We start from the raw sequence: 21,666 nt of genomic DNA on the forward strand, positions 1-21,666 counted from the left end.
TCTTGAATCAAAGCCTAAGAATGCTCAAGGCAGTCTAGAGCTTTAAATGTAGAATATAGCATTAAGATCTTTGACAGGAGTGAACAATTCCGGATGCCTTGTTTGAAATCTGCTGTTTCTGTTCAAAGAATGTGTTTAATATTCTGGAAACATAACACCTTTCTAATGGAGCTCATCACGGGAATCCTAAATTAAAGCATGCCAATTCATTAACTTAAGGAAATTTTAGTCAGGTAAAATTGAACCATTTTGTAAATTCCACCTGGAGCCCAAGGCCCTTGTTTATTATCCACAATCCTTGAAACAGTTTCTTTGACCTTGACTGGTTCCTGATCATATATTACATTACAAAGCTGTGACTCTAAATTATTTCTCCAGTTTGTAAAATAAGCAAAAATCTTAAACTTTCAGTATCTGTATGCCACTGACAAACATACTAGCCTAACAAAATACCATGCAACAGTGACTTCAAGGTGCAGCATCACATCAAGGGCTAACGACTTAATACACATCATAGCATAACTAGATGGAATGTATGTAGCATGACAGGTTTTGTATTCATAAAAACTGTATTTATATTCAACCTGCACATAATTACTATTCATAACAACCTTCAATATTATCTAACACGTTTTTTGTAGTTAAATTTTGTCTGAAATGACTAATGTCATATTATTTTCTAGACAGACCAGTTAGCTTAAACATCTCTTAAGAACTTAAAAGATTCTCCTCTTGTTTAGTGATTACAGTGCTGAGCAACTTTATAAAAGACAACATGAGAATATTTAAAAAACAAGCCTTGAAATGACACATTTTCTGTATGTTTTCCAAGTGTAGTATTAATGCTAGAGTTAATGCAGAGAGGACAAGTTTTTCACAACCATATAGCCTCAACAAGACTTCTAATGGTGACATAATTATTACACCTTTCATACACTGCAAGTTTTCTGCCTATGTTATAAAAAAGGCACTTAAGTACTTGTAGCTAATTATTATTACAAATGGTTTCACAACATGTAAGTCAAACTTCTTGAAAACTTCTACCTCTAGTAGTTAAACAGATCTAATTTGACAGATGTATAATATTTCCGTAATTATATGTTCTCCCACCAGAAAACAGGCTTCCTCAATACTACAGAAAGTGAGGACATCAGCCGGACTCGGCTGAATGCGATCAGTATTGCCTTCTGGTTCAAACACAAGGGTTGAACCTTACTCCCACTGATCAGACTGGAACACAGACCTAACAATTCTAGTTGCTCAGTATTAATATTTGTTTGGAAAAAAAAAAAAAGGCAAATATGAAACAATGACTAGTAACACTGAGCAGTCAGCTGCTATGCTAAATTACTGTGCACCTCTGCAAGTATCTTCAGCTCTAAGCACAGTATTCTTCCCTCATCAGAAAAAAAGGTATTAATTAATATTTGCAACATGAACAAATCCTTACAGTGTGCTAAACTGAAATTGTTATCCCCATTTCAAGCAAATATTAACAGGAACCAGTAATCAAAAATGGAAAACATCCATTCTGGTGATCTGTATTTTTCCACATAGTTCAGTAGAGACACCCAAGAGGTTCAATCTTCAACGCTTTCTTTCCCCTATACTAAAGTGACATTCTCCATTATTTGCTTATTCTAAAATTACTCTACTTAGAACATAAACAAACAATGGCACTTTTCTCCCTAGGGATGGTCCTAATGATAAAACAGGCATTCTTCACTATAAGCCTGGACTTCTAAATCCAAGCCCCAGCCTGAATACAAAGACTCTGAGTCAACAAAGCTTTTAAATTGGTGCTTAATTCCAGACATGCTGGTTACCCCTCATTGACTTCAAGCAAGTTTACTCCTATGCTTGAAAATAAATGTGCCTGTGCAATATCTCACAATAAGCAGCTATCATTTAACATCCAAGGCTTCTATATCATGCATTCTTTTAATAGCACCAAACAGGGGAATTGGATCCTGTCAAAATTCATATTCTGTAGCACGTTGCATCTGCATTCTTTTCCATAACCTAGATTGCCTCAACTACCAACTGTTCTTAAAAGATACAGGAAATGTAAATATGGAATAGCCTCAGCCATTTCCATAACATTCTTCACAATGAAAGCTTATTACTAACCAAGCTTTTTGTCTTACTTCATGACTCTGCACTCCCTTGCACCAAGGGGAGCAAGCCAAAGCAGAAGAAGCCTTTCAAAGTAGAGACAAATGCTGTAAGAAACAGAAGGGAATATCAGTGAGAAGAACTATGAGAGTTGCTAGAATATCCTGTTCCTTTTGTTTGTTTGGTTTTGGGTTTGCCTGCTCCTTCTCCTTGCAGCAGAGAAACTTAATATTCAGTGTGACGAGAAATTATGGTCTACTTGTGTAGTTCACCTTTACTATATGATTTAGCATTTCCCTATTGTAAAAGCACTCAGGTTGCACATATTGGGATTTCAGTAAACATTTACGTCAATTCACTGTTTTAAAGTGTTCCCAGGTCACTAGTTCGCTTTTCTTGAGCACCTTAGCAAATGTTACTCCCCGCTGCACTCTACCTGTACTAGCAGCATTATGGTGGTGCGTTTTGCATCCAAATACTGTCCTCCCAGCAAGATGATTAAAAACATCCTACTCATCTCATCTAGGTTCCTACACATTAGATTACAATGCCACACAAACATGGGAAAGGGTCTGAATCAGCAGTTCAGGACTCCAGCAACTTCCTCCATCACTGAGTCCAAAACTACTGCCCCAAGTAAATCTCATCATAAAATGATCAAGCTCCACATTAAACACAAGTAAGCATCTGGCTCCACGACTTCCCACTGCAAGCCTGTGGCATAGCTTCCTCCTATTTGTTCAGTTGTCTGTTTCATTCCCACTAGTTTATACCAATTAATTCTTAACCCATCATGAAACATTGGTGTCCAGCTTCTTTGTTTTCATTTCTAGCTCTGCTTTCACGCATCACAGAGTAGGACCTAGATTTTGGGGGGCGAGCAGGAGAAAATCGGAGTGACAGATGCTCCATAAAGAAATAAAACATTGCTGTTACCTTTTTCATTTTCTTTCAGTAGGATTCAGGTGGATTATCTCCACCAACAAAAAGATGAGTATTTTAACCCTTTTTTGTTAAATTATGTCTTTGCTTCCACTTACAATATATATTCACACATCAAAGAATTTATGAATCTGATCGGTTAAACAAAATGGTGTAAGTTTTTAAAAATAAGTAAATAAAAAGAGGTTAAAAAGCATCCTCTGATGATGGACTGACTTCATTTATACATTTTCTTTAGGTATTTTTGAGATTTCCAGTAATACAGTACTGGAATACACTTTTGTTTTACGTGTTGGAAATATACACTAATATTGCACTGATTTTAACAACAACATACTCTTCTCTCTAATATCTGGATTTTCTTAATGCATTATTTACACAGACTATGCACAGATAAGAAAAAATTAACATGACAAAGTATCCTTAAGCATTTCTCTAAATGCATCAGAAAATAGTATTTCATCCATGAGCATAAAATCTATCCACACAGATATTGCCTAATGCTATTAAAGTTCTCAAAGGAAATGTGAATACATAATAGCATGTCACCTATTCATAAGAATATCCCAGAGACATGCTTTCAAATGCTCAAGTAATTCATGCATCTCTCTAAAATTTAAAAAAAAAATACTTTTCCTTAACAATCTTAGTCAACTACATCTTCACACAGCATTGTATTGCAGCAACATGATGTCGTTACAATTGTTATGAAATGCAATGGTTACAGTATGTATTAGTGGGGATCCACTGTACTATTTTGCTGTATCTCAAAAAGCACAGAATCTCACCATGAAACCGGGCAATACAGAGCTGATCTAACTCCAGCTGAAGTAGGAGTCAAATCACGTCCTTTCAGACTTACTTTTAAAGTATGCAAATATAGATAGCTTCACTGTAACAGGCCAGCAAAGAAAACATCTCCAAGGACACAAAGGAAATACGAAACAGAACAATTGTTATATTATCAATAATTAAACTTTTTAAAAGAAGCAACACACCAATACATACACTGCTGTACACAGACAGGAGTGGCATCTGGGGAGAATAAAACAGGTACGGTACAGTTTATGTAACTTACATAACCAGAATCACACCACTGAATACACTATAAAAACCTTCGATTAAATGAAATAAAACTTATCTGTACAACAACATATTTTGTCTAAGACATTTGATTTTGTACATTAGAGTTAGGATAAATAGATTTGCCAAATTGTGTTCTTATCTGCAAGGAATTGCAAGGAATAGCAAGATTTGGAATTAATGACAGAAAGCTTACTAGTTCCACATTATGTTTCTTCAAGTGATGTATTTCCTTGACACCATCTATGCTAGCTGACAATGGGAGGACAAAAAAGAAAAACGTGAAAACCCGACATTCTTCAATCCATGTAAGGCTCAATTTTTGTGATAACTGCTGACATGAATATATTTCTAGTTGTGAACTACCTATTTATAAAGAAAATGACCTATCGTGCCTTCTGTGACACTCTCCTTCACTACAAACATGTAAGAACAGTGAAAGAAAACCCTGTGACCATTACCACCTAAATATCACTCTTGGTCTTTTATAGCTAAGAAATTCTCACTGTACAAATGTGTTCTTGGTATTTTCCTCCCAGAAAATCTGACTTCACAAGTTCACAGATTTTCTCCTTATGATTTGTCCTGATGATGATACACATCCCACTACTTCAACCAAGCTAATGCTGGGCTCTTACAAGTCCATGAGTGACCGTGTATTGCACGGCCATATGCTTGTCGGTGCCCTAGTCACCCACATTACACCACTATACTTTAATATATTTTTCATAACATATTGTTGATTCATCCAGAAAAATCAGTTCAGCACACAATCAGCAAGCACAAAAACAGTGCAAATAACTCAGGGGAAAAGCCGACTTTAAATAAAAATGATCATACACGAGCAGTACTACCTCTGTCGCTCGCTAGCCTAGCAGACTCGTACCTCCCTTTTCCCATTTTTAAGCACACCTGCCAGCAGCAGCAGGGGCTGGAAAACCCAGCGCCCGACTCCTTGCACAGCCCGGGGCGGGGAGGTGAAGGCGCCGCGGCCGGGGGCAGCGCTCGGGCGGCCACGGCAGCGGCAGACCCCGCCGGAGCTGGGAGCTGCCATTGCCGCGCTCGAACCGGCAGCGGGGCTCCCCGAAAGCGTACGACGGCACCCGCCAGCCGCGAAGAGCGGGAACCGTGCTTGCAGCCGGGGAAAGCGGCGTGTCCTCCGCGGGCCGAGGGCGGGCGCGGCGCGGACAGCTCCCCTGGCAGCACCGCGCCGCCGCCGCCCCCCGGCGTTCCCCACACGGCTGGCGGGGAATGCGCCGGTGACTTTGTGCCCCGCAGACGCCCGCCGGGAGCCGCAGGCCCGCTCTCGCCCGGCTCCCCTCACGCCTGAGGGCAGCCCCCGCCGGCCCGTCCCGCCGCGGCCCGCGCTCGGCCGGGCGCAGCGCCCCCCGCCCGGCCCGGCCCGGCCCGGCCCGGCCCGGCCCGCAGTGCCGCCGGCCGCGCTCGTGCCCACTCACCACAGCTTCCTCTTCAGGGGCATCAGGCTGCCCCTGTTGGAGGCGGTCACCCCGATGGCCATCTGCAAGACAGTCAGGTATTTCTGATACTTCATTTTGCCGTCGCCCCCCCTGTCCCTGCCTCGTCCCCGCCGCCGCCACCGACAGAGTCTCTCCAGCCGCTGCATGCAATCATCAAATTTTTATTTCCAGGCATCTGCCGTCCCTGCGTCGCGCTTCTTCCCCTCCTCCTCCTCCTCCTCCTCCTCCTCCTGCCGCGCTCCCTCTCTCTCTGCCCCCCCGGCTCACGCTCTCCTCCTCCTCCTGCCGCACTCCCTCTATCTCTGCCCCCAGCTGACGCTCTCCTCCTCCGCCTCCCGCCGCGCTGCCGCTATCCCCGCTCCAGCTGACGCTCTCCTCCGCCTCCCGCCGCGCTCTGCCCTCCCCCGGGCCCACGCTGCTCTCCGCCGCCTCCCGCTGCCGCACTCCCTTCCTCTCGGCCCCCCGCACCTCGCGCCCTTCCCCCCGACTCGCCGCCGCGCCTCCACCTTGTTGCGGGGCTCCCCCGCCTCCGCGCCCCCTGCACCTGCCCCTGGCCAGGCCGCCTCCTCCTCACCTGGGCTGTCTCCCGGCGGCCGCCTCCTCCCCTCGCTAGGCCCTCGGTGGGGCCTGGGCCTCCCCCTCTGCCCCCTCGCCCCACGGGCCGGGCCGCTCCTCCCCGTCCCCCCCGGGCAAGCGGGACTTCCCGGCCATCTCTGCCCTCTCCCGGGGCGCTCCCGCCCCGCTCCGCTGCCCCGTTACCTGGGGTATCCCGCCCCCGCCCATGTGGCGCAGCTGCTGCTCTGCCCTCCCGCCATCAGAGGGGCGCCATGCCGCAGCCCGGCTGCCGCGCAGCGATGCCCGCTCCCCGCCGCCTCGCTGGCCTCGCCTCTGAGCGCGTTAGCGCCTACAGTAGCCCCGTGTTATTGTAACCATCTCCCCCCGCGGAGAACAATGTCGGTTGTGCGTTAGCGGGAACCGAGCCGCGGAGGCAAACGCCTCCCCACCTGCCGGGCGGCCGCGCGGCGGAGCCGAGGGCGAAGGCGGGCGGCAGGGTCGGCCGCAGAGCGGGACTGCGGGCACGCGGGGGGCTGAGGAGAGGGGGGCGGGGGGGGCTCGAGGAGGAAGGTGAAAGTGACGGGGAGGCGCTGCAGCGCGAGCAGCGCCTCCCGCCAGCCTCCCTCGGGCACGACGGCGCGTGCGGCGGGTGGCACTGCCCCTGCTCCGCCCCGAGCGCGGGAGCCGCCCCGCAGGGCTCGTGAGGCCGTGACGGGGAGGGAAGGCGGCGGCCCCCCTCCTACCCCCTTTTTGTTTCCAGGTGAGGAAAGCGACTCGAGTGCGTTTGGAAATCAGGTGGTGAGTAAGTCAAACTACACGTATGACGCGTGTTTAGAGGGGCGCCCACCTGCCGGGTGCTTTAGCAAGGATAACCGAGCAGATCACCGCGTAGGGGCCTCAGGCGTGGTGCAGCTACCGTTACAATTCCAGTCTTCTTCCTCAGGCTCCGCACGGAGAGCGGCGGAAGACGGTGGCATTTGGCACGTGCTTTTGGAATTATTCCTAAAACATGGGACAGTATGATCAGAGGCCCTCTTCAGCGCAAACATGCCTGAAGCGAAGGGCAGCACACAGCTGACACGTTGATCAGTAGCGGTGGGAAATACTTTGGGTAGAGATAGCCTGTTTAAGTTTGCAGATACTTTGCAGAATGCAGGCATGAATAAATCCACACTGAAGTGACGAATCTTCGTTAAGGTGCTGTAAGGTAAATAGCATGAACTGTAATACCCAGAGTTGAGGTCCTAGGGTGGCACCATCAGCCAGAAAAAATACTGTGAAAAGCATTGTCGCTTTATGGCTTGGAGACGAGCATTTCAGTGATTGTTTCTCTTCTTTTTTTGTGTGCAATATAGACCTCATGACTGTAGTAGGCTACATTCCACCTAGGCCTGTTTGTTGCACAGGAAGCAGAGAAAGTAAATGTATTACTTACAAGCACAGCAGATTTTAATGAGAAACATAGTAGTTATATTACTGCAGTTAATGAGATGGATGGCTTCGTGTTTTCAGCCAAGAAATCTGAGGTATACAAATGTCCTGAAGTTCTGCATCACAAATGATTTAAAAAATTAAATGTCAACTCGATGCCCAATATGAGCCTGCACATGTAGAGCTCTCAAGATATGGTTAATAGGTTCTTTGTCATTGGAGAGATCAAGCATTAAAAGCAATGAGGGATTGTTAACTTGAAATGATTAGGAAGGTTAAAGAGGAGGTATTAATTTTTGTACTTAAACCATGCTAGTAGTATACTAACTGGAAAGTCTCTATCTTCTATAGACAGAACATCAAATCAGTTTGAAAACCCATAGAGATCTCATTTTGCCTTAGAAAAAAAAACTGTAGAACCAACACATTTCTTCCTCCTTCTGTGTGTCTAGTCGTCATTAGCTGAAAAAAACACTTGTTGCTCACACAAGTTACAAGAGAGTAAGCGTGGGCTGGATTTTATTTGCACCATGGTTAGTAGAATTCTAGCTACTTTGTAGTGGAAATAGTCATTTACACTTGTGCAATCCTATTAAGATCATTTACACCTTGAAATGGTAGGAAATGCTGACAGAGAATGATGAGACTGTATTAGTTTGAATGTCACATTTCAGTTCAAATGTTACACCTGTTTAGAAAAATACATGTTATTTTATCTCTCATAGAAATTCTTGAAAGAAAAATCTAGTCTGAATCTGGTTGCGGTGGTAGAAATTTCATCAATCAGACAATCTAAGGATACAAGGGAAAAAAAGTTCATTTGAAAGCTGATAAGCCTGGAAGAAGCAGGTAAGCTTTTAGAGTTCTTTACCTTGTAGAACAACTCTTTATTAGGGAGTCCCCAAACATTGCTTTTCATTTTTACAGTAGCAGGTTGGGACATAAATTTATTTTAAGTGTCGATGTACAAAAGAGTTAAGAAATGCGCCAACAAGACCTTGCATAAAGATTTATGATGGAGCCTGGCTGTATATTCAAATCTTTATTCAACTTCTTTAATAGTCTGTAATGTGATTCCTATTCTAAATTTCACAGGAATTTTTAAATCTATTTAAATTTGCAAAATAATTATAGCTCTATAGAGAGCTTATATTTAGCTCTATAGTTTTCAATGATTATATTCTATCAATCTGGTACTAAAAAATTAACTTGTTTTGTACATTTTTTATATCATCTTCCATACCCCTTGATGTGCATTACAGAGACAAAAACCTGATATTAATGAAGAAATGTTATCCTCTAATTTTAATTGGCATTATTTCTGTTTCTCTCATACTTGTTCCTTCTTAGTGCTGCTCCATTATATAGTGCCTTTCAGAACATCTTACTCAAGCAGCTATGTTTTATATAGCTGAAAGAGTAAAAAGATCCCGTCTTTCTTGCCTTTCAGATGAACAGCCTATTTTTAACAGGAGTCAATCAGCAGCTCCCAGATTAGGGTAAGCATTTGGACATCCCGCTGTTAGCTCTGAGGCCTGTGTGGACCCATTAGCTAAGTCCAAAATTTGTATGGTAGGTATCCCTGCAAGAGAGGCAGTCTGATCATATTTGCTGTTCTCAATGCAAACTCATTATGTCTGACAAGATACACTCTCCTTCACTATAGAAAGCTGAAAGCTGCTTACTTTTTTTTTGAACCTAGCGTGCATGTTAAAAACAATTTAATTCCTGTTAGATTACTTCAGTTGTTTCATAGTTTTTTTTCAGCACAAAACCAAGCAGAACCATACTAATTTCTTAATTTTATTTGCATAGGTAACTTAACTGCAGAGTTTACCTCAGAACAAACTCTATAATCTATCTATTGATTACAGTCCCTGGTGCCCCTGCCTCTTCTGAAGCCTGTCCCTACAATGACCTTGCGATGCACTTCTTGGCTCAAAAGAACAGACTGCTGTTTCAAACAGTTACAAGTTACAATATTTCATATGACTGCTGCACTTGAGTGGACGCGTGGTTGGCACAAACTCCACTCATGATAGTGTGTTTATACTAGGACAGTGATGTATCTAGTAGACCCACGGACCCTAAGAAGATGGAGTTTAATGCCAGTGTGTGTGATCTAATCTTGGCCTATGCCATGGTGGTTTTAGGCTGTTGTCAGCAGTGGGAGACTAACTGGCTGCAATTTAGGGGGTGCCACTGAGGCAATGGTACACCGAGAGCTCCCATCAGCAGCTAAGAATAAGGGAGTGTAATTCAGGTTAAAGCTATTTTCATCCTGAGTTATACCTCTCATTTCTTCAGTTTTAGTATTGTTGGAATATATATGAGATTCCAGGTGGTGCAAAGCAAGATTTTACAGCATTTTCTACTCCTGCTGATTTTAGATTTTATTTCAATAAGCCTGTCACTAGAACAGGGATTGCGGAACCTTATCTTGTTTTCCTTTATCATTAGCCCATCACGCATCCCTGTAGTGCCAGTTGTCACCAGGTGCCATACTTTTCGAACTCTCAGCTGCGTCACTTGGTCTTGACTGAGCTTACAGGAGGAGGAGAAATCTAGGGCTCACTCAAAAGACTCTTTGGACAAGTTGCAGAAATGCACTTTTAAAAGTCTTAGTTATGCTTAAGTTACTTCAGATAATGTAGGTTTTCTGCAATAATGTGTGGAAAAAGAAACCACACCTCTAACTGGCATAGCTGTGCTGGTGAACCAGCAAAAATACTCTTTTTGCTGATGTAGCTTATTTTGTTCAGCAAACCTGTATAAGCTATGCTGTCTGGGAAAAAGAAAAAAATAATCTTACCAGAATAAATGGCCTCTTTATTAGTACTGTAATGGCCACATCAGCAACTTTTGAGGGTAGATTAGGCCTTAATGACACATTGTAAGCCTTCGATTGCATTCATTTTTAGGTTGTCAAAATTTTATTAGAACTAAAGCAAACATTAAAGAATCTTGTTGCTGGTTTTATGGCATATTAAATAGCATATTTTATTTGCATTTTAGAAAGATCTTAGTTTTAGCTTTACTCTACATAGAACAGAGACTTTTCATAACATTAGATTGCTCATTCCATATAGTTCTCAGCTGTGCTACTGTGTATGCAGAAGAATTTACATTTTGTTTATTTCTAGGATATACCTGCTCCCCTTGCTGACTTTTTGTCCAATGATTGATAAAAACATCTTGATACACATGTCATATTCTATGCTTCTGTGGTATTTAATGTGATTTGGGAACTTTTTATTCCATAGTTCAGTTGGTAAAGTGACAACATTCTGGAGAATGATACAATACAACACTGACATTAGAACATGACATTAGATGACTGATCTCCATCTCTAATTTAGTCTAAATCTTTCTGTTTACAAAGGAGGCTTTTTTTGATGCAGTAGTTTTTAGTAATACTTTATTCTGTTAATTTGTACAGTCAGTCAATTATAATCATAATATTAATAAAGATTTATGTTAACTAAGAGAATTAATGCAGATCCTTCAGGCAAGAAAGCTACTGAAACAGACTTTCTTGCTATTTCAATCTGTCTATCATGTGTAAACTTCATACATCTCTGATTTTCTTTCCAGAAAGAAAAAGAAAGGGATCATAGCTGTCAGAGGCAAAAGAGATCCTTAGAATCTACAAGTATGTCAGATGCAGTGACTCCAGGGTTTATTGTCTCCCACCTCAAAAGTAGCAACAAATGTGTGTGTATTCATGTGCTTCCTATCTATGCGTTTACAATACATAATTCTGTGACTTTTTGCAATCTACTAGGGCTTTTCTATACCCACATTAATATGTTTATTGTCTATAATGCAAAGCCTTTTTCTGGTCTATTTCTGTTTCTTCCATAAACTCCATGTTATATAAAGATCTATAAAGATACATACGGTAGCACCACAAAAAAACAAATAAAAACACTCAGAGGAGTTTTCCTATCACACTTTACTGCATAATTGACCATCTACAAGGGGAATTTTTCACATTTCTTTGAAGTGTCTTCATGACAAGCTAGCTTGACTGGTGGCAGAAAAGTATGGGTTTACTGGATGTGGTAATAAACTGAACAGTCATTAGCACTAACTTGCATTTTCTGAAACAGTTTATCCTTTGAGCTGCCAAAATAAAAAGAGGTAAATAATTTTGCTTTGGAAGGAAAGAATGTTCACCATGTTTTCTCCGGAGAAGAAAAATACCTTTACAGAATAAATGACTTTTATTTGACTATGGATTATCACAAAGAAAGGGTTTGCAAGATTAAGCAATTGAAATATTTATTTATTTACAAGAAACTTGCAAGCAAGCAAGTATCTCTGTTTCACTATGGTCAGGGCTACTTAGTAATGGCTTCTTGTACAAATAGTGTTAGTGCTGTTGTACCAGGTCTGTTGTGGAACTGCTTTATACTATTACTGTCAAATTTTAGGTTACTGCAAAAATAAGAATGCTATTAAAGTGAAGAATTCAGGCTAGAACAATGTGGACCTGTACTGCCACTATCCAGTACTTTTACATTTATCCCTTTATTGCAAACTTGTAATTCTGATTTTACTCTTAAAAAAAAGAAAAAAACACCTTAAGTCAAAATTATCCAATATCACATTATGCCTGACAAGCATGACCCTCTCACAGGATAAAATAAGCTTAATGTAGAAAAAATAAGCATATGCATGAATTCCATTAGTGCTCTCTGATATGGCTTATTCATGTAGAAAACTACTGGAGGGAAGAAATCACCAAGCATACAGTTTCAATGTGAGATGCAATAGAAGAAGAAGCGTAAGTAACATCACTTCCCAGAAAAGATTCTAAGAAATAGATTGCCATCAGCAACACATCACAATCTCAGTACACAAAGATCTATTTAATTAGTCTCACTCACTGCGTATTGTTAGAACTGTGAGGGTATGTAACTCCGAGGTGAGGTGTGACCAGACCTTGCTATCATTCTGGGATGTAGAGTCGCTAATAGCATTCTTTTTTAGATGTTATGCCTGATGGGGAAGCCTCCAAGCACATAATATTTAAAAGAGAAGGGAAGATTGTGAAAAGCAGGGGATAATGATGGTTCTCTGAAGCAAAGGTGAGGAATTCTGGAAAAAAAAAATTAGAATATTGGAGGCTGAGAAAAAAGTACATATATATCTGAACTGTCATGGTAGACATGTTATCAAACCACCGTGAAAAATTGAGAATGAGGACCAATTCATAAGACTGTACTTAATTGTCTAGAAAGAATACTTCCTTACGTTTCCTTTACTTTTTTTTTAGCTGAATAGTGCGTTCTGTCCATCATAGTTGTACACGTCAAGATAAACAGATCAAAATGAGAGACTGTAAAATTTCAGGAGCTTCTCCTGCCAAAAATTATATGCATGCCTCATTTTATAAATTAGTAGTAATTCAGAACCTTATTTTGCTTCATTAATATCTTTGATTAAATCCTGATAGGAATGTTTCCGCATCCATGAGATGTAAAGCCTGAAGGCTAGCTGGATGTTTCATGAATGTATTGAAATTGGTCAAAATCCTGGCTGAAGTGTGTTTTATATGACTGATTGTATATTTGCACACTTACTACAAATATGAAAACCATTTTTCACTTTCAGGAAGAAAGCTGTTCTCATTACAATGTATATGACTGTTAATGCTATACTATTTTAACCAGATTACCAGTGCAATGAAAATTAATGTAATAGGATTTACTATAATTTGAGGCAAGTATACAGTAATCTACTATGAAAACAACACAAAAATGTTAGTGGAGCTCATTACAGGGATATTGTTTATGGTAATTATTGAATTTTTTAAAAATCACACTAAGCTTGATTTTGTTCAGTTTGGGATTTTTGTCAAGTATTACTCTTGTCTGGGACAGAGAGAAGTGAAACTAAATACAAGCAGAAAAACCTAAAGGACTACAAGCTACTCATTTCATTGCCCTGTCTGAATAAAAGATAAAATGAAACCAAAGATTATAAATAATAAAATAGTGATGAACAATACTTTTACAACGTGGATGAAGGAATCAAATTTGAATTTATAGTTTTAAGCCTATAAGTGCTCAATATTTATTAATATATACCAAATGTTCCTGTAATTCCAGTGTAGGGAAAACTACCTGAAATTTTGGTGCATATTACAGATTTGTTTTCCAAGTGATTATACTGGTATTATATACCTGCCCCTTGTAACATCCTGATAGATCGTAAAACTTAAGATACACACAGTAAGCCTGGCAGGTAGGTATTAAAAAATGAAAAACTAACCAAAAATGATAGCTAAACTTAATAACAAAAGTTTTGATGCTTCAGGGGACTATTTTTGTGAGTATCTGGGACTACACCTGGTGGAAGAATCAGCTTGAACACAACAGGTTGAAGGATTGGTTCCTACAATGTTGCTTTTGCATTCATCAGTAATTAGCTCATGCCATATCCTAGTGACATGGTATCCTGTCCTATGGGAGACAGTGGTTAGATTCAAAATATGGTAGTGGGTTACGGTTTGCATCTACAAAATTTTCAAAAATCCAGTGTGACTATTTTCGAGAGCAAAAGCTATTCATGCTATTAAGAGTCTGCAAGATAAAGTCTTCTAGTCACTGAATTTTTAATTTCGAGAAAACAGCAGAGGTAGCATTTGTAACATTCCAGGGAGATAAAGCCCTCCCATTAAGAGTGTGCATGACGGGGGGGATATATATAAAAAATATATATATATGAAATATAAAAATCAGCTTAACAGAAGTCTTGAGCCAAAGTTTAAAAAATGGTTCAATTTTTGAGAGCCTAACTTCAGACAATATATTATATGTCTGACTGGATATCCCAAATTCTTGTTCAACTTTGAAAATATTTGTCAAAATGAATATAAAATATTTTTAGTAAAACTGTGATAAAAAATTTAATATTAAAATAATCAACAACTGGATCACATTCAGGAATTTGGAAATTAACCATATGAAACATTTTTTCTCTTTAATTTCCTTCAAGACCATCTGTTCATTACAGATACAGGTATTTCTGAATATCAAACGTATATTTTTACTTCATTGACTACATAGAGGATTTACAATCCTCTATCTTCTTTTACTAACTGGTGTCAAGACTTTTCCAGATTCCAGTAAGTTATTTATAAACCATAAAAATTCATATGTAGATCAAGATCTTGCTACAAATCCTATTTTTATAACAAATAAGCAATTTCCTGTCCTCTGCTTCAGAGAAGACACCATCAGTTCTAGCTTCTCTGATACACTGCAGTTATTGCTACTTTTGGCATAGATGATCTGGCTCCAAATTTGCTGTGAGTAGACCAATTTTTTTCTTTATTGCCCCAGTATAAAAATAAAACTGCCTTTATGGCATTCCTGATGTTACACTATCAAATTGCATAAGGCCTTATATTGTGGAGAAAACACATGAATAGCAAAAGGGAAAAAGAGGAGAATTAAACAAATTGCTATTCTTCACTTAACACAGAGCACAAAGGTTTGGGTTTGGGGACTGGGGTGTTTTAGTTGGTTGGTTGGTTTTAAGCAAAAGAGTAAGGTAAAGTACGTAATGCACTACTAAGATTTTGTCTGGTAAGGTAAATAGACTTAAATCATCTTTTGCTGTTACAGCAGCTTATATAACATTTTTCTGATCATTTCAACTTCTCTTGGTTGTTTATAGACATTAAAATAACAGAAATCTGTACAATACTGTTATACAAGATTTTATTCGTCTAACTCGAAATTGATCATTGCATTAATACTCTCTAATACTGAAATATTTCTACTTCCTAATGTGTTCAAAAAAAGAATCAGCAAAAGATACAAAATGAAGTTATATTTAAATACAGTGTCTGTCCTTGCCCTTTGTTTGCCTCTTATTATTTAACATTTTTGCTTGGAGCATCCAAAGAAGAATCATGACTCTGTTAGAGTCAGGTGTACTCAGCAGGCATAAAATAACAAGGCCACACTGAAGCCATCATTTTATACCATGCAAGGGTCTGGTAGCATAGGTCAGTCCATGCATTTTGGTGAATGTTGGAAGCAGTATTTCTAGTGAGTGTTTTCCTGGAGCTGACCGTGATAGTATCTGTCCTGAGATCTGTCATGGTGTGAGCTGCACCGCTACCATGCCGGCACACACCACAGTAACAGTTACAGTGTAGTTACTCTTCTCAGTGTAACATACAACCTTTTGTTCTCATTACCCACTAGCAGGTTTGAGAGCTCACTTGCTCTCTTGACAACCAAGCAATTTACCTACCATCTGCATGTAAAGAGCACCCTAGCAGTTATGAAAGTGTCCGGTTCTTACTCAGCACTCAGTATTTTGGGGAGTTCTTCGTTGGCTCTCCAATCTTTGGAGCCGCAAAAGAGGATGCAACAAAAATGAAAGCAAAGCTCTGGTTTTTATTATTTTAGTTTTAGTTAAAGTACCCTACCTTTTGATGCTGTGAAAATTCCTCAATAATGTACAAAGGACAAATTTTGAAGATTAACTAAAAGAGCCATAAATAGATCTCTCCTGGCACCTTAAACATCTCTGCAAATCTGTTCATTTTACTGCAGTATTGCAAACTCTTCCCCAAAACCATCTGCACCACTACTGAGATTTGAAAACCAGAACGCTTAAAAAAGACCATTGCTTACTGGATAATGAGCAAGGGCTCTCTCAAACCCACTGCACTTATTTTCAAGTCAACTGTCCAAGCAGCTAGAGCACATATTCATTGGTCTCACCCCCAAGTGAAAGATACAAATGCTACAGAAGCTTGGTGCATTTCTCTGAAGAAAATCAGCTGATTTATCACACAAAACTAGTGTGATATTCCTCCTCCAAAACTTTGCCTGGGCCTTAGTGACAAATAAATAGAATGAGTAAAGCAGTGACCAGACATCAGAAGAAATAACTAGCAGTGAATATTCAAATAGAAATAATGAAATCAAGCTCCATATCTGCTCACGTAGCCCAAAATGATGATGTTCCACTTATTGTGAATGACATCACAGTGGCTGGAGATATTCTTTTGCAGCGCTGACAGTTTGAATGTGTACCAGAGTACACTGACACTAAAAGAAAATGCACCGATCTCTGTAGAAGACAGCAGACATAGTGCTTGTAGGAACAAAGCAAAAATACCAACACTTGCAAGCAGTCACTGCAAAACATATTCAGTCTGATGATCTGTGCACATCATTGTGACAGCAGCAATAAATCACAAGCTCTGCAGTTGTTTAGAGGGAAGGTTTCCTGTGAACCTGAAGCCAAAGATTAAGGTGGGTCACACTGTATTGGATTCACTCTTTTCAAATAGGTACGTTTCTGGTTATCTTATTATGCAAAGAACACAAATACCATCAGTCTTGGGCATTTATGAAATGCTATTACTGTAGTATCTACACTGTGAGCAGAACAGAAATAGTCTCTGCTCTTGCCTTCCTACATCTTCATGTGAACACATCTCTAAGTGATCTGTGTTATTTTTAAATGATATCTTCTACTGCGACTTCTGAAAGCATCTGTCTTAGCATTGTGGTGCACCTTTTATCTGATCACATGGTGGACTAAATAGCTTCAGTTCCCACCGACTTCTGTAAATTTTGACAACGTAGTGCTATTCCACTGGAAGAAAACTTTCAAGTGACTTGCACAGCTTTGATCCCAGTGATTCCCAATGGGTGGAAAGCATGCTAAGAAAAATCGTCCAGCATAGCAGTGGGATAGAGTTGTCCAGTAGCAAGGAATAAAAGTTCTATATAAGCATTGCAATGCTATTCTGGCTGCAAGGAATTTTATTCTTTTGATGGATTTAGAGTCAGGATAGTACCAATGTCATTTCTCAGTTACTCTTCATCCTACTTGATGCAGACATCTGACAACTCCTTACAAATCTGATGCTCCAGAAGCTCAGCTTCTCTCTGATGAATTTTATTACAAATACAACCAAATTCAAGGTCATAGCTAAGAATCCGAGTGAATATGATTAAATTATATATAATGTATAGAATCTCATTCCTGTTTCTGTCATCTTCAAATTTATACAAGCCTCTCTGAAGGAGTATAACGGTTAATAACGCCAACCTTGAGACTGATGAATTTCTGGGGGAGATGGCTACAAGACTTATCTGAATCTTCATATAATCTGAAGATTTAATTTGCATTTTCTTTGCCATAGGTCTTTTAAGGTACAAAGAACATCAGTTTGAGATACTGCTTTTCTCTTTACAAATGCATTGTCATACTGCTGTACAAATAACATTTACCTGTTAACACACCTAACATGCACCAGTGACAAACATTTCTGCTCTGCTATATAACATTATTTAAAAATGATTCCACCACTTCTTCTAACCTACAGTACATACTCTTATCACCTTTTGTCTTGGTCTGTGTTTCTCTGAATCTTATTAGCATGCTTTATTCTAGCAGCCAGCTATTTGCCCTTTGAGCTCAATTCGCCTTCACTAGGTGGATCAAAAAGAGAGTATTTTCTGCTATTTTTTATCGAGACACCTTAAACACACATTCTTATTCTTCACATATTTTCAGGCTAACATGAAATAGAGGCTAGTAAGGAAATGACCCATATAAAAGCACTGTAGATTTCATCTTAGCTTCTTCTGCAGGCCCAACATTGAAACATCTTGAGACATTTTCAGAGAGTTTGTTGCTAGCTTTTTACGTGCTTCCTTTTTTGATGCTTCCCCCTCCAATATCATAAGCTAAATTTTTCTTTGCAGTCTGTTGGAAATGTTCTAGAAACAACTAAATTAATCTTTTATCACCTACACAGAGTAAAGATGTTGTCTTCCATTTGTTTAGCAGCAGTGCTGAAGTTACTCATAAATCATGCTGTGTATTTGACATATAGCCAACCACCGGAAGAAGCAAACTCACTCCTCCCCAGATATTATTTCTTCATTCTATAACTTTATTGTATTTACCAGATACTGTTAGTTACTGTGGTACATATAATTATGTTCATGTACCCTTGTCAACCCAGAGAAAAGAGGAGTTTCATCACCTGGCTTACACATGCCAATTTTCCATAATCTTACAAATAATTAGTGGAAACACATATAATTGAGCTCTATTTATATGAGCAAGGTTTACAGGTGGTTTATAAAGATATTGTTCCTTTTTTCACTCTTAACCTTGTTTCAGTAATAACTATTGGTAAGTTTTAAGGAAACAGTATTAAAGGCATGAACAAATCCAGGAAATCAGACAACTTTGAAATTGGATTTAAATTATCCTCTTGTGCCTGCCTACTGCATATTGCCTTTATATTTCTATATCTTTATTAATAATGATGGCATATTTGCTTGTGTAAAGTACAAGAAGCCAATGGGAAAAAGTCATATGTAGAATAAGTTTCAAAATGACAGTGGGATAGATGTGTATGTAATCTAATTTTCCTTTATCAGATAACCATCATGTGTCTGTATGCTGTGTGTAGCAACAGACAGCATACTGTATAACATTCTCAGTTCTGTAACTGAGGAACACATCAAGCAAAAACCAACTGCATCTAGTTCTAAAAGAGCTGCCTATATTTCTACTTAGCTGAATAGACCGTGGTTGTTTGCGAGCAGTATTTACCATTACTTTGGGGAAGTGTTGGAGGAAGGCAAGGGAAAGATCTAGAAATGTTTAAATATCCTATAGGATTTCATATAGATTCCATGGGTTGATTAAAATAATGCTTTCCTGCTGGTTTCTTACCCTTTATCCCTTACAGAAGGAGCACGCAGCAATAATTTGCAGCAAGATTTTTATGTAAGCATCCCCCTTACATGGGTTTTATGCAGAAGGGAAACATATGGTTCTGAAAGAGCATTAATACCCAGGTACAGCTGGTCTTTGAAGATTTCAAGTGATCCAGATAAAAAGAATGAGCAAATGCCTCCCAACAGAAACTGCGGCTCTTCTGACACTCTTCTTTATCACAAGTGTAACACTTACAGGGAGATGACTGTGGAGACCTAAGAATAGAATGGGGATTGTATTGGCAAAAGAGAAATAAGCATATAAGCAAATAAGACAAAAATAAAACTCTCAACCTGGACAGTAATAGAGAACTTAATCACAGTCTACCAGGCTGGCAGCAAAGAAAAGCAAGCAAACTGATTAATTCATCTATTGTTATTAGTTACTAAAACAACCTAACATTTCTCCATGACAGCAATGTCTCTGTGCCAGGTTTTTATTATCCTGCGGCACTGGCACGCTTAAAATTCCTGTTACTTGGAGAGTTTACATTGATTTAAAATGGAGTTTTGTTTGCTGGATAAAAAGAGAGCTATCACAAAAAGTTTAGTGTCAGAGCTTAGGTAAGAATCAACCCTATTTTCTGTTCAAAAGACTCATTGGATTTAAAGTGAAGTCACTTTTAAAGAAGGAAAGATCTAAGGGGCCAGATTTATTTGAGGAGATGCCCCCAAATAATGATTCTCAGTTTTTGGTGATGATACTCCAGAGTCCCAAGCAGAAGTGCCAGAAGCTGAGACTAGACACTGTCATTAACTGCTCTTGTGCAGAGTAAAATTCCCCAAATTATATGTTCCCAGGAGAGACCAGATTGTCAAAGGGATAGGGAATAAACTTGATATAAAGAATGTGAAATTCAGAACAGAAAGGTCACAACAGAAGGTTTAGGAAACCTGGAAAATTTATGAAACTCCTATAGTTTCATGACTGCAAGAGGTAAATTAAAGGAGCAGGAGAAATTAAGAGGAAAGATGGAAGAGAACTGCATAATTCAGTCAGAGCTCTGGGAAGAGAAGCCTTTCAAAGTCCCACTGAGATTGGTAGCAAACCCAAAGCTTACTGTTAATACAAACAAGAAAGCTAAACCACAGAATCAAAAGCCGTGGGCCAAGTCTGGATAAATGAATTTTATTTGGCAGGACTACTCAAGGTGAAAATCCCATTTCAGAAATAATCCACTATCCCACCAATAGTTACAACAGCAATGAAAATGAAGTTTCTAATACAAAATAAACATATAAACTCATCATTTTCTCTGATTTCTGCAGAAAGAATCTACGCAGCTAAGGTGAAAGTCTTGTCCTGGGGCTGCCACTGGATAACATGTCCCTAACTAGAAGGATTAGAACTACCATGACATAAGAAGTCCTAAACTAATTTGGAAGCAGAACAGCTGAAGAAAGGCTGTTCAACAGAAATTGGAATTAGAGCGAGAGGTTAAATTGCTTCAGATTCTATCTGTGCTGATCTTGGTGCCAGATGTGAAAGTCTGGGTGAGATAACCATCTTTCCAAAAGACCAAATCTTTCATAAGCCAGGAAGTTTAGGAGGCAAGATCACAGATACTGTATCTAGGAGTATAATAAGAAAAAGTTCCTTTTATTCTTTTCATGTAAGATTATTGCAAGAAGAAAGAAAAAAAATAATATGGAGGGAGGTACAGCTGTTTTTTTAATGAAGAGAGAAAAGATATTCAGCACAAGTCAACACTCTAAATTACAGTAGTTATTGTAAAGTAACCAAAAGTTGCTGCACAGATTTTTAACAAAATATGTCCAAGGACTAAATAGAGAAATATGCTCAACTAAGTAATTTCTCAAACCAAAACCAATAAGCTGTGGTAAGCCTTAAGTAGGTCCAAGCTGCAGTCTTGTTCTATAATATATTCATGAATATTTTATAAAGTTATAGGTTATGTGCAGAAAGGTTGGCTGCTCATAGATCATACAGCTCAAAGAGATACTAGCTACATAACAAATTAGTAACAGCTGGATGATTTGGAACCAGAAGGCCTAACATGCCAGTTCAGGGCAAATTTCACTCAGTTTATGAAACAAGACTACTTTACCTAGGGCAATAAAACAATGCCTCTAGATTGGATTTTGCAGAACCTGGGGCTCCCTTGTGAAATTGTGTGATAACTTAGTCATGACAAAGATGCCACAGGATGAGGGAGCCCGGCAGAGAAATTCTGCTGCCTGGAAAGATTCTGGCTTGGGAAATCCTGATTGCTTGAAGAGTTGAAATGAATAAAGGAATTAAGCTTGAGGTTACAAAATTA

General features: G+C 39.6%; 2 protein-coding genes across 13 annotated transcripts in view; one reads left to right on the forward strand and one right to left on the reverse strand.

Moving 5' to 3' along the window:
- TJP1 (tight junction protein 1) overlaps positions 1-21,666 on the reverse strand; it is a 216,182-nt gene that overhangs the window by 171,401 nt on the left and 23,115 nt on the right. For 5 of the 9 annotated variants that reach the window (XM_075431505.1, XM_075431498.1, XM_075431499.1 and 2 more), the window contains exon 1: positions 5,598-5,764. The exons of 1 other annotated variant lie outside the window; for it this stretch is intronic. In XM_075431505.1, coding sequence (XP_075287620.1) covers positions 5,598-5,764 — 167 coding nt within the window. Of the gene's footprint in view, positions 1-5,597; positions 5,765-6,192; positions 6,253-21,666 lie in introns of those variants that run through there. 3 more of the 9 variants (XM_075431506.1, XM_075431502.1, XM_075431500.1) reach the window with 2 other exon arrangements.
- TARS3 (threonyl-tRNA synthetase 3) overlaps positions 5,614-21,666 on the forward strand; it is a 64,448-nt gene continuing 48,395 nt past the window's right edge. The window contains exons 1-4 of one of the 4 annotated variants that reach the window (XM_075431511.1): positions 5,614-5,674; positions 6,934-6,971; positions 8,330-8,453; positions 9,055-9,103. The gene's annotated coding sequence lies outside the window, so the exon portion shown is untranslated. Of the gene's footprint in view, positions 5,675-6,858; positions 6,972-8,329; positions 8,454-9,054; positions 9,104-21,666 lie in introns of those variants that run through there. The other 3 variants (XM_075431510.1, XM_075431509.1, XM_075431512.1) reach the window with 3 other exon arrangements.

Source organism: Opisthocomus hoazin, chromosome 10 (genome assembly GCF_030867145.1).
Source record: "Opisthocomus hoazin isolate bOpiHoa1 chromosome 10, bOpiHoa1.hap1, whole genome shotgun sequence".
Taxonomy (NCBI): Eukaryota; Metazoa; Chordata; class Aves; order Opisthocomiformes; family Opisthocomidae; genus Opisthocomus; species Opisthocomus hoazin.